General features: G+C 50.8%; 1 protein-coding gene across 1 annotated transcript in view; it reads left to right on the top strand.

The window, feature by feature from the left end:
- The window catches only part of SLC12A8 (solute carrier family 12 member 8), a 130,645-nt gene that overhangs the window by 68,138 nt on the left and 50,472 nt on the right, over positions 1-12,035 (top strand). The window contains exon 6 of the mRNA XM_061193184.1: positions 7,974-8,087. Within this exon, the coding sequence (XP_061049167.1) occupies positions 7,974-8,087 (114 nt within the window). The remainder of the gene's footprint in view (positions 1-7,973; positions 8,088-12,035) is intronic.

The following is a 12,035-nucleotide window of genomic DNA, read 5'->3' as shown; positions in this document are numbered from 1 at the left end:
AGGGACGGCCAGAAGGAGTAAATGGTGGCTGGGAGGAACCCACAGCCTGGGTGGAGACTTCCTGTCAAAACAGCCACTTATCCTGGCGGGAGAGTGCATTCCTTTCCCCCAGGAGATAAGAAGGCCAGATTTTTTCCTTTCTCAGGGCTCCTTTGAGCTGAGAGCAGTGTTGGGCAGCCCACTGGGGGCTCCGAGGGCGGGGGGCTGGGGGCTCTGCAGTCCCTTCCGTCTGGCCCCAGCCTGACCAGCTGGGCTCCTGGCTCCCCTCCCAGACTCCCTGCAGCCTTGCGTGAGCACCGACCCCGGCGGCAGCGGCAGCCAAGGGTTGAATCCAGTCTGCTCTCTGTGCTTCAGCTTCCTTACCTAAAAAATGCACTACTTCATGGGGTGGTTGTGAGCAAATATATATAATGCGCTTGGAACGGTGCCTGGCACAAACCCTTGCTCAGCGTTTGTGGCAATCCCGGTTATTATCGTGAGATACCTCTTTGTTTCTTGGGTCCAAGTGAGCTGCGAGTTCCTTAATGTTCTGGGGCATTTGGCAGTCCTTTGCTCGGTCGGCCTCCCCAGGTGAAAAATCTCATCTCATCTCAACTTGCTGACCCCAAGGCCATTATAAAAAAAGTTTTGTTAAGCATTTAAAATAGAGCCCATGTCAGAGGATGGAACAATTTCTTGGATGTTAGAAATCCTCCCTTTCACAAGTGAGAAATCCTTTTCTCAGAAGGAACTCCAGGACTGCCCGTCCTAGACTGTAGGGGTTGGCAGGAGCTTCTCTTCTTACTGGAAACTTTCAGCCATCCCCTCCCAAGGGGGCTGCCCTGACATGCCCCCAACCCAGGCCCTTCATCCCCTGGGTTACCCAGCCCTGGGGGCTTCTCCGGCTGTTCCCACCAGCCAGTTGTCCCGGAGGGTGGAGGCCTTCCCTGGGGGCCTCTGGACAGGCCCAACCCCACTTCAGACTTCCCTTCTGGCCACTGCTAGAATGCCCGGCCTTCCCTCTGTGTATTTTCTCTCTGGGTGGGGGCCTGGGAGCTGGAAACCCTGCTCACATCCTCTCTCCACCCTCTCTTTGGAGGACCAAACTCACTAGGGCTGAAGCCAGGAGGGGGTTGTGGTCTGGGGAAGGCTCCGAGCTCATTGCCCAGAAGTCCTGTGGGGAAGGAAATCCGAGCTGAGGGCGGGGGCCTTGGGGGCCTCTTCTGAACCTATCATTATTGCCCCTTCCATCCCTTTCCATTGACAGTGCAAGTCAGTACAGCCTGATCCAGTTCAATTTCAGAATATTTCTGTGGAGCACCTGTAGTGGACCAGGATGGTTATGACCCAGTTCAATGGGAGAATCCAGCAAACGGGGACTTGGTGTTTGCGGACTCCAAATGGGACTCTAAGCTGGGGTTACTTTCCCACTTTCAGTTCTCATGCCTTTTGAGTAGGTGGTTTCTATCAGTTCCCTCCGTTGTTAAAATGGACCAATGAATTAGACCAGGAAGCTTTCAGTATCTGCACTAACGGAGGGCGTGCCTGACTGTAATAATGTAAGACCTAGTGGCAGGACTTGTAATTCATAATTGCTTTGTTTCATTAACAGATGAAAAATGTGGCAGTGACCTTGTCTCACAGTCTGGAGCACACATTGTATCCACAGCCACAGAGAAAGGGAAGGGGTAGCAGGGAGGTAGGGGGCAGCACTGACAAGCTTTGGAAGCTAGTTTGGGATTTTACATCTGCCACTGGAAATCAATGGTGTATTTGGACGATGTGCCCTGAGTCTTGAGAATGGGCTTCTGGCTGGCAGCTTTCAGAATTAGAAGGGTTCTGAAAAACAATTTAATACCTGCTACTGGGAGCGTGATCTACATCACCTGGGTGCCCATTTAGATTGCAGAATCTCGGGCCCATCCCAGATGGACAGAGTCAGAATTTGCAGCGAGTCCGTGGCAGAACCGGGGCGTGAACCCAGGTGTCGTGAGTCTTGGTCCTGTCACCGTTCTCCCCTTCCTCCCAGAGATCTTCAGGGCCTCGTGCTCCACCCCAAGGAGAAGGAGAATAGTCTGGGCTTCTCCTAAATCTATGCTCTCTGAGCTCAGGTTTGGGCGCATCCTTCTTATGACTGAGGCTGCCTCACCCATTGCAGCTCCCAGACCTAACAGCAAAGCCCAGGCGAGGAAAACTCCACGGGCCAGCCCAGGCCACCAGGGTTTGCCGGGCCTAACTGCCCATCTGTGTCCACCTCAGACCGTCTGGGGTTGGGCCGTGTCTGAGTAAGCATGGGGACGGCGTGGGCAGGAGCTCTGTGAGGGCCTTGGTGACAGGATGCGGCCCGGACACACCTTTCTTTCCTTGTCACTGACCTCTCTATGTCAGGCCATTTCAGATTTGTTGTCCCTCCCCCAAACTGCGGGTCTCCGTCCCTGTGAGGCAGGGTCCTGGAGCAGCCAAGGCAGTGCCAGGTGCTGGGCATACCACCCCGGGTCCCAGGTGGGCGCTGCTGCGCAGGAGACCCTCTGGAGGGGCCTTGTGTCCAGGGCGAGGCTTGGCCCTCGCAAAAGGCGCCCAATCCGCGTTTCCCTTGCTGCACACCCTACTGTACTTCCTGCTCCTCTGGGGACCCTCCTCCGGCTGGCTCCGCTGGCCTTCTCTTGCCCTCCCCACCCCCAGGCGTTGTTTTGGTGTGTGTGTCCCTTCCCAGAACCTCGGCCTCTCCTTTCCTTTTCCTTGCAGGGCTGCTCTTCCTGTGATCTCCCGGGGTCTGGGCGGCATGCCCCTCCCTGCCTTCCTCTCTCGCGGGCCCTTCCTCTGCTCTTTCTATTCCTGGTTGGACCAGCCTCTCCCATTGTCGTTCCCAGGAAAGGGCTGTCTCGCTGGGCGAGGGGTGGGGGGACCCGAGCCAAGAAGAAAGCCGGGCCAGAAGCCCCCGCCTCGCCGGACCTGCGGCTCACGGAGGGGTGGCAGGGCCCACGGTGCCAGCGTCATTTTTAGCAGTCTCACTTTCTAAGTTAGTCAGCGGCCACAATGCGACACCCACACGTGGGGGCCGATGACTTCCTGCTGCCTCTTCTAATTTCAGCAGACCGACCCCAGAGGCGGGGCAGCACGGGTGGGAAGCCACAGGTGCCACACGGAGCTTCCCAGAAGCCACCTAGCCAGAGGGCGCGGGGCCCGGCCCCGAGGGAGCTGTGCTCTGTAGCAACTTGTGACCCGGGCTGGCCCCTTTGGCCCAGGCATGGTAGGTGGGATCCCATGGTATCCCTTGGGCGCAGACCCCCTGGACCCTGCAGAACCACAGGCACCCTGGTGGCATCCCAAGAAGCCGTGTTACCCGAATGCTGAGGAGGAAGGCCACGCCTTCAAGTATCTTCCCTCTGCCTGTTCTTGCCTGGTTTTTGTTGTGATTCGTTTTCTCTTTCCTCACTCTGTTCTGTCTTTGTTCTTCCTAAAAGCTCATAGCTCACATGGGACCAAAGTATTTTTTTCTGTGGGTACAGAAACAGATGTTCAGGTCAAACCCAGATACAGTCACGTGCAGCAGCTGCAGGCACTGGGCATCCCAGGCCTCTCAGAGTCGGGAGACATCAGCTGAGAGCATCCCGGCCCCTCATGTTACCAGCAGAGTAGCTGAAAGGCCCACAGAGGCAGACACATGCTCTAGAAATCTCTGGGGAAACAACTCAGGATGAATTCCAGGGAGATGGCATGGTCGATGGAAAATTGACTTCAGACAGACCTGGGGTCGAGGGTGGGCTCTGCTTCTTCCCAGCTGTGCACACACCCCCTCAGTGTGGCATTCCATAGGGAGACACCCTGTCGGCCCCCCACAGGTGGAGAAGGGGAGATGCCATGATCTCTGGCGGCGTTTTGCGGGGTTGAAGGAAACCTGGGCTGTATGCGTGTCTCTGTGAGGGAGGGTGGTGCTAGGGACCTGGAGACTGGCCTTCCGGGGGAGAGGCAAGGGCTATGATACAGGCAGGTCTGCTGTGTGACCTTGGACAAGATTCTTCACCTTCGTGAGCTTGGTTTTCTCACCTTTGATCTTGCAGGGTGGTTGTGAGGATCGAGGATGATGTAAATTAATTGGCGCCCAGTGACCGGCAGGTAGGAGGTGCTCAATAAACAGCCACTTGCGATTACATTCAGAAGAGAATTGCCCGGGATGTCCCTGGGGGACCTGCACTGTCCCCATGCACACAGAGACTCCTCGTTGCTTGGCACCGACTGCAGCAGGAAACGTTGACCTCTGTTCACCCCGAGGCAGGGCGTGGTGTCGCTCAGGGCTTGGGACGGCGTAGGTGCCTGCAGGGCCTGCCAGAAGTCTCAGGTACAGAGGCAGCCCCTGGAGTAGAGGTCCTGAACCTCAGGGTCCATTCCCCCCACAGAGGCTTCAGGGAACCCCCAAATGGTATGCAAAATGGGCATTCATCAGATTCTCAAACAGGGCCATGACTAGAAGAATTAGGGACCTTTGTTCAGCAAATCAGACAGCAAGACCCACTGTGAGAGGCCACGGCAGGTGGTGTCAGCTCTGCCCTGCAACGCTGGGCATGGCCAGCTGACCTCGCCCCATGCCTCAAGTACAAGCCAGCCAGAGACATCAGTGCCTGACCTGGACACCCGCTCTGCATAAGCTTGAGATCCAGCTGGACCACTGGTTAAGGGTCTGGGCAAGAGACTGGAGACCTGGAAGTCAGGGCGAAGGCCAGTGGGCCAAGCCTCTGGCGGGGCTGGATCAGGACTGGGGAGCCTGATGCGAGGCGGGGTGTCGGGTGGGTGGAAGTCATAAGGGCCCGGGAAGGTAGGGGCAGAGGAAATGAGGTAGGTCCACCACGCGAGCCTAGGGCTCCTTCTCATCCACTGGAATGTGGCACACGTGAAGGGTGGGCCCTAGGGTCCTCCCCTGCTGGAGTGGGCTTGGTCAGAAAGGTCAGAAAGTCCTTAAGGTCAGAAAGTAAAACGATCTCTCTAGGCCTTGAATTCCAGTTTGAAGAAAATCACTGCAGGATCTTACCTCAGAGCCTATTCAGAGACCTCAGGCTGTGGGCTGTAGGTGTGCCCTCTCTCTCTTTTGCTCAATTTCTTTTTCTTTCTTTTTTTGCCCCTAATTTTACTTGCCCTTATGTTTTGCTCATAAGCCACTTAAATCATTTTGAAAAGCAGGGAGAGGATAAATGGAAAGAAAAAAAAGAAATGAATTTGTTTATAGAAAAGCTATCTGGAGAAAGTAGGCTTTCAGTTGTGGGATGTTTTGTTTGTTTTTCTAAAAGACTTTAATTTTTGATAAGTTGATTATGCTCATTAAAGACAGGTGGAAAATTTGTAAACATAAAAAAAAAAAGAAAAAGAAGTCCATAATTGCATTATATGAACAACCACAATTAGTATTTTGGTATGCTTCCTTTTCGTACATATATACATTAAAACTTTTTTTTGTATTCATCCTATAAATGGTATCCAGTTTTCTTACTTAACATATATCATATATAACATGGAGAGTTTTCTTTGGCACTAAAAAGTCTTTCTTTAAATGTTTTAAATTTATTTTATTTATTTATCTTGGTTGTGCTGGGTCTTAGTTGCAGCAGGCGGGCTCCTTAGTTGCGGCATGCGAACTCTTAGCTGCAGCATGCATGTGGGATCTAGTTCCCTGACCAGGGATTGAACCCGCGTCTCCTGCCTTGGGAGGCGGATTCTTAACCACTGTGCCACCAGGGAAGTCCCTAAAAAGTCTTTTTAAGCATTTGAAATACCTCAGGCTTTCAGAGTTAGACATTTAGAACCCCCACTGCCCCATTTACACTATTATAAATAATTCATTGACAAACATCTTTGTCCATAAAGTTCTTTTCAAAGTTACGGTCATTTCCTTGAGAACAGCTCAGAACTGGACTTGAGGGGAGAGGGCTGGGGCCAGCGGCAGTTGTCAGCGCGAGCGTGTGCTTGCGAACGTGTGAGGGCTGCCCTTGCGGTGGCCCTGCAGAGAATGGACCCCACCCCCATCCCCGAGTGAGCCCAGTGACTCATTCCCTCACTCTGTGGATCTTGGTGGTGGTATGGAGGGAGAGAGAAAGCTTTCCAGTGACTCATCTATGGCGCCTGCAATCCCTCTGACCCTTCAGGCTGACCGGGGGCCAAGCCCTTCAGGCCTGGTGACCAAATACCCGCCCATGTCAGGGCGGCCTCGGGACGGCGGAGATCAGTGGAGCCTGATGGAGTGTTTGTGTCCCGCACGGCCAGCCTGCCCAGCACGCAGCCCTGCGCTCAAACGTGCTCAGGCCTATGCGTCATCCAGCTTGGCCGAGCTCCCTTCCGAGGCAGCCTGGGCTGGTTTTCTCCTCAGAAAGTCTAGTCAGCAGGGTCAGCCAGCGGATAAACTAAAGTTAACTTAGCTATTATTGCTGTTTTGTTAATGAGGGGAGGACCGGCTGTGAAGATGCCAAACCATTCGGAAATGTTGCACAGTCCTTGGGATTTAAGGTTCAGGAGAAAGAGAGCAGTCGACAATGATTTTAAGTCCTGACTGGACTCCCCAGGGTCCCTTGTACTTCACTGAGCTTTCATTTTACTGTTTTTTTTTTTTGAAAAATACTTTTCCTATGAAGATATGAATCTTGGAAGCTGTGAGAAGTGCTGGCGCTATCATTGGACTCATCAGCGAGACGGCGCCCTTTTGTGGAAGGAAGCTCAGGGTGAAGTTAAGCCCCGAGGGCGGTGGAGGACAGGCTGGCAGGAGATGGTCACCGCAGCCCTGGGGGTCAGCTACGGCGTGACTGGCGGCTGAGAACTCATCCTACGTAGCTGTGGGGTTGGAGGGAAAAGGAGCAGGACCCAGTTCTCTTGGACTGGAGTTCACAGGAACAAACCAACTCATTCTCCAAAGGCAGAGGCTGGATATCCTGGGTGTCCCTGAGCCCAAGGACACTTGACTTGTATCTTAAAATTCCACAGCCCACTAACATATCCACAGGTGCTGTTCAAGGCGACCTCCTTTGACAAAAAAGCAAAGTGTCTGTAGGACTGAAACCTCTTGAAAACTTTCATTTAAGGCAATGTGATAAATGTTTAACATGCTTTGAAAAAATCATATCTGAGATGTTCCTGCTGTAGTCTGTGAACCAGTCAGACTGAAAGCACGGCATCAAAAGATACAAGAGCAAGATTCTTTTGGTGTGACCCGTATTGTCACCCTGCGTGCTGTGTGGCAGGCACAGTGGTTGACCCTGGGGGACAGAGGTGTTTAAGACCGGATCGCTAGCCCCAAGGAGTCTGGTTGGAGAAAGACCTAATGTGGCTAGTCATGGAGGGCACTTAGGAGAAGGATTCTGATCAGGGAGTTCATGTAAAGCCCAGAGGAAGCAGAGTTTGAGTTGGGCTTGAAGAGTGAGTACCATATTGATGCTCAGAGATATGGGGGAAGGTTCTGGAAGCAGGGGACACAGGGCTGGGTATTAGTGGCATTCTTGGGCAGAGTCATCTGTGTCACTGTTGGGGAGAGGAGAAGGCAAAGGACGAATAGGAAATGGTGGGCTGTTGCCAGGCTGTGGAGGGCTTTCACACTTATCTTAAGGAGCTTGGACTTTTATTCTGTAGCTAATGGGGATCCGTGGGAAGGTTTTTGAGCAGGGAGGTAACTTAATTTTTTAAATCAGAAGCAAACACGTCAATACATACTCATTGAAAGATTTCAGCTGTACTGTAAGCAAAACAATAAAAATGCTACCCTTCCTAGAGGTAACTACTGTTCTTCTTCATGTCATTTTATTTACCTACATCCGTAGATACAGATACATAAAAATCAAGCCCTAGAAGTGGGAAGGAAGATGGTTCTGTCATCTTCTGTTTTCTCTCCCTGCTCCCCACCCCCAATCACACCTACCTTTTGCTATTTAAAGTTACATAAGCGAGGACTGTAATCTAGGGAAGCCTGTGCTATATATCCTGTCACTTGGCTCATTTTGCTTTCCTTTGTTTTATTTCAGAACATGGTTTTATTGGATATTCACCAGAACTGCTGCAGAACAACACTCTGCCAGATTACAGCCCCGGCGAGTCCTTCTTCACTGTCTTCGGGGTGTTCTTCCCAGCAGCTACAGGTATTGGCATTGGCATTCTTTTTCACTCTCACATTAGGGGTATAAGTAAATGCTTGGTTCCCAAAACTCAGTATCATAATTGACCTGTATGTGCTCTTAGGATATGTATATCTGACTTTATCGATGACTTTAGCTTTAACTAAAAATCTGTTATTTTAACAGAGTTTACTTGTTCATAATTCCTGAAAGCCCCCAACACGATTTAATCCTCCTTACCCCTTATACTCATATGTTGACACCTCTTGGCCAAGTTAATAGAGGGGATGTATTTCTCTTAGGGCTGAACAGGATGGATTCCTCAACAGGACAAGCTGCTCTTTCCACCTTGGAATGAGTGCAGGCTTGGTCTAGAAACTCCCCTTCCCCTAACCCAACCCATGTGCCTTCTCCCAGGGGGGCAAAGAAATGCTATTGTCCTCTTATCACACTGGGTGTGGGTGAAACCAGGATCCCCATGGGCAATGACTGAGTCTCCTTCCCCTCCCTTTCCTGCTTTCCTGCTCTACGGTAGCTGCAGGAGTCTTCCACAGTGGCGGTCCCTATAGAACTCTTGTCTTCTGCTCAGGGCCCCAGCCTAGAAGGCAGTAAGCTAACATGTTTACCAAATGCTCCATAAGAAATAACCCTTTGTGAGGGACTGGGTTTGTTCCCAGGACACAGACTGAGCAAAACATTTCATTCTCGATCAAGGCAGTGTCGATGCCCTGGAGTGTGGCTGATTTTGTCTCCTTTTTCTCCTCCCTCTGCCTTCCTCCACAGAGAAAGGAGGAAAAGCTACTAGATTGTTGAAAATTTTAAAAACTGTCCATATCGAATGTGGGCAAGGATTCAGAGAAACTGGAACTCACATACACTGCTGATGGGAATGTAAAATGGCACAACCATTTTGGAAGATGGTTTGACAGTTTCTTTTTTATAAATTTTTTTTTCTTTTAATTAATTAATTAATTAATTAATTAATTTTTGGCTGTGTTGGGTCTTCGTTTCTGTGCGAGGGCTTTTTCTAGTTGCGGCGAGCGGGGGCCACTCTTCATTGCGGTGCGCGGGCCTCTCAGTGTCACGGCCTCTCTTGTTGCGGAACACAAGCTCCAGACGCGCAGGCTCAGTAGTTGTGGCTCACGGGCCTAGTTGCTCCGCGGCATGTGGGATCTTCCCAGACCAGGGCTCGAACCCGTGTCCCCTGCATTGGCAGGCAGATTCTCAACCACTGTGCCACCAGGGAAGCCCCAGTTTCTTAAAAACGAAACATATACCATTCCACTTCTAGTTATCTACTACCGAGAAACAAAAACGTGTATCCATATAAAGATTTGTATATGAAAGTTCAAAGCAACTTAATTTGTAATAGTCCCAAACTGGAAACAACTCAAATATTCATCAACAGGTGAATGGAGAGACAAGTTATGGTATCACCGTGCAATATAAAACTACTCAGCAATTAGAAAAAATGAACTATTGATAACCTGTGACAACATAGATGAATCTCAAAATAATTATGCTGTGTGAAGTCAGACAAAAACGAGTACCTTTTTTAAAAGGTTAAAAGTATATAAAAATCCATTTATATAAAATTCTAGAAAATGCAAAGTATGGTAACAGAAAGCAGGTCAGTGAATGTCTGGGAATGGGGGTGAGAGGAGCAGGAGGGAGGGCAAGCAGATTTCGGGAGATGAAAAAATGTGTTTCTGACCATGGTGATGATCTCACAGATGTGTTCATGTCAAACTTTTCAGATTGTTACACTTTAAACGTGCAGCTTATTGTATATTAGTTATACCTCAGTAAAACTGTTAAAATGAAAAAAAAATATTAATGACTTTAATCACCTTTAACAACTTTCCTGAGCCCCACTTCTCCCTCTAGCAGCGGCCCCTTTCTGTCCTCAGCACAGCCACCCACCAGTCTTTGCCCTCCCGACTCCATTTTCCTGCCTCCTGCTCGTCCACTCTCTCGTTTTGCAATTCCAGGCCTGTCTCTCCAGTGAAATGATTCTTTCCAAAGTGATCAGTGGCTTCTATGTCACTCAGTTCAGTGGGCATTTGCAATCCCTCAGTGTGTTTGACCTCTCGTCTGCGTCCCACTTTCTCCTTCTTTTCTCGTGCCTTCTTCTCCTCGTCTCTCTCCCGCCTCTCTGACCTGCTTTCTAGGGGCATCCTCTTCTGCCTGCCCATTAAATGTTGGTTTTCTTCAGCCCGTGCCTAGGCCCCCTCTCTTCTTTCTCTGCTCTTTCCCTTGGGATTGCATCTGTGTCCATTGTTCAGGGACCACACACAAAGCTGACGACTCCCAGATTTACACCCCCAGCCCAGACTTCTCTAAGCTTCACGTCATATTTTCAAGTGCCTACGTGACATCTTCTGTTGGTATCTCAAACCCAGCATGTTCAGAACCCAACCCATCCCACCTACCCCCTCTCTGGTTCTTCTCTACTCCTGAGCTCAGGAATGGCACCTGCATCCCCCCAATTGCTCAAGCTGGTAATGGGGGTTACTCCTGACTCCTTCTTCTTCCTTACCAGTACCCTCCAAGTTCTGTCAGTTTTACCTCCTAAACTTACCTGCCTTTACCTCCTGCTTCTCTCCATCTCTACCACCTGACCACACTGGTCCAAGCTTCATCCCTTACCTGGTTAATTGCAGTGGCTCTGACCTGTCCCCTCTTGAGGCTTGGTCACAGGTATGAGGCTGGAGCTAGGCCTTGGTAGTGGCAGGTAGAATCCTGTTCTACAAATCCAGGTGTGCCAGAAATAGTGCATTTCTTTCACCTTAATGAAATGGAAAGAGAGTCAGTTTCTGACTCTAAGCCTTCATTCTGCCAGGATGACAAAACTGATGTCAGTCATTCATCATGCCTCCGCCTTGCCCTGTCATTCTGTTTCAGGGTCTCAGGGTCTTACCAAGTACCAAGGCATGTTAGGGGGCTCTGGCTATTCATCATCTGTGCACAAGAGCCAGGCCCTCCTATTGTCCTGTCTGCAGATCCCTTCAGGTTTATGCTCTCTGCTGCTTCTGAGCCACTTTTGGAGACTGGAAATCTGCTGAGCCTGGGAACCCTATGCTTAGAGTCTGTGTACTTCTCAGACCCTCCTTTCTGTGGTCTTGCTGGATCCTCACCAGTGCTGCCAGGGAGTAGGCCCCAGGTCCCCGTTGTTCCAGATCTCGTGGGCCTTTCTCTTCCTGCCCCAGCTCGAGGGGCAGTCTTCTGTTCTAATACGGACGGGGGACACTGCTGTCCAGGGCCAGCTTCGTGGGCATGGATTTATGCATTCACACTGGGCCCCAGGCTTGGAAGGGCCACACACTTGGTTTAATGCTTTGCTGTTGCTAAAATTCTTAATAATTTTTGAACAACATACCCTACATTTTTATTTGTGCTGGGCCCTGCAAACTATGTAGCAAATTGGTTTTGTCCCCGCATGCTCTCCCCAGTCTTTCTGCAGCTTCTTTTCTGCTTCCTCAATCCTCGGAAATCTCCTAAGGGCTCAGGCCTTTGAGAAACAGAACCCAAAACAGTGTGCAGGCAAATTCCACTTCTCCCCTGCTGCATATTTCCTCCAAGGCAATAAAATAAAAGTCAGGTTCCTTTTGAATGGACAGAAAAGGAAAGGGGAAAATCAAACAGAGGAAATATTTTAAAAGTTAACATCTGAAAATATCTTCTGGCCCCTCCCACTCCCCACCCCCCTACCCCGATCTTCGTCCCCCTCCCGCTTCCCACTTGAGTGTTTGTTTCCTTAGGCCTGGCAGTGAGTCCTGATGCCAAGTCAAAAGCCCATGCTTGCAGGCGCCAGGTTAGCAGTTCCACCTGAGGCAGGGCTGTGGGCCTTCGAGGCAGGCAGGACCACCAGGAGGCTGCCTCAGGCATGTGACCCTGCCGGGCCCGCTCCATGCTGCTCCCTTGGCTTCCCTCCTTTGCCTCTCCAGGCCCTGCATCTTGTCAGAGAGGGGA

The sequence above is a fragment of the Eubalaena glacialis genome, chromosome 6, assembly GCF_028564815.1.
Source record: "Eubalaena glacialis isolate mEubGla1 chromosome 6, mEubGla1.1.hap2.+ XY, whole genome shotgun sequence".
Taxonomy (NCBI): domain Eukaryota; kingdom Metazoa; phylum Chordata; class Mammalia; order Artiodactyla; family Balaenidae; genus Eubalaena; species Eubalaena glacialis.
This window is presented reverse-complemented; position numbering and strand designations above follow the sequence as displayed.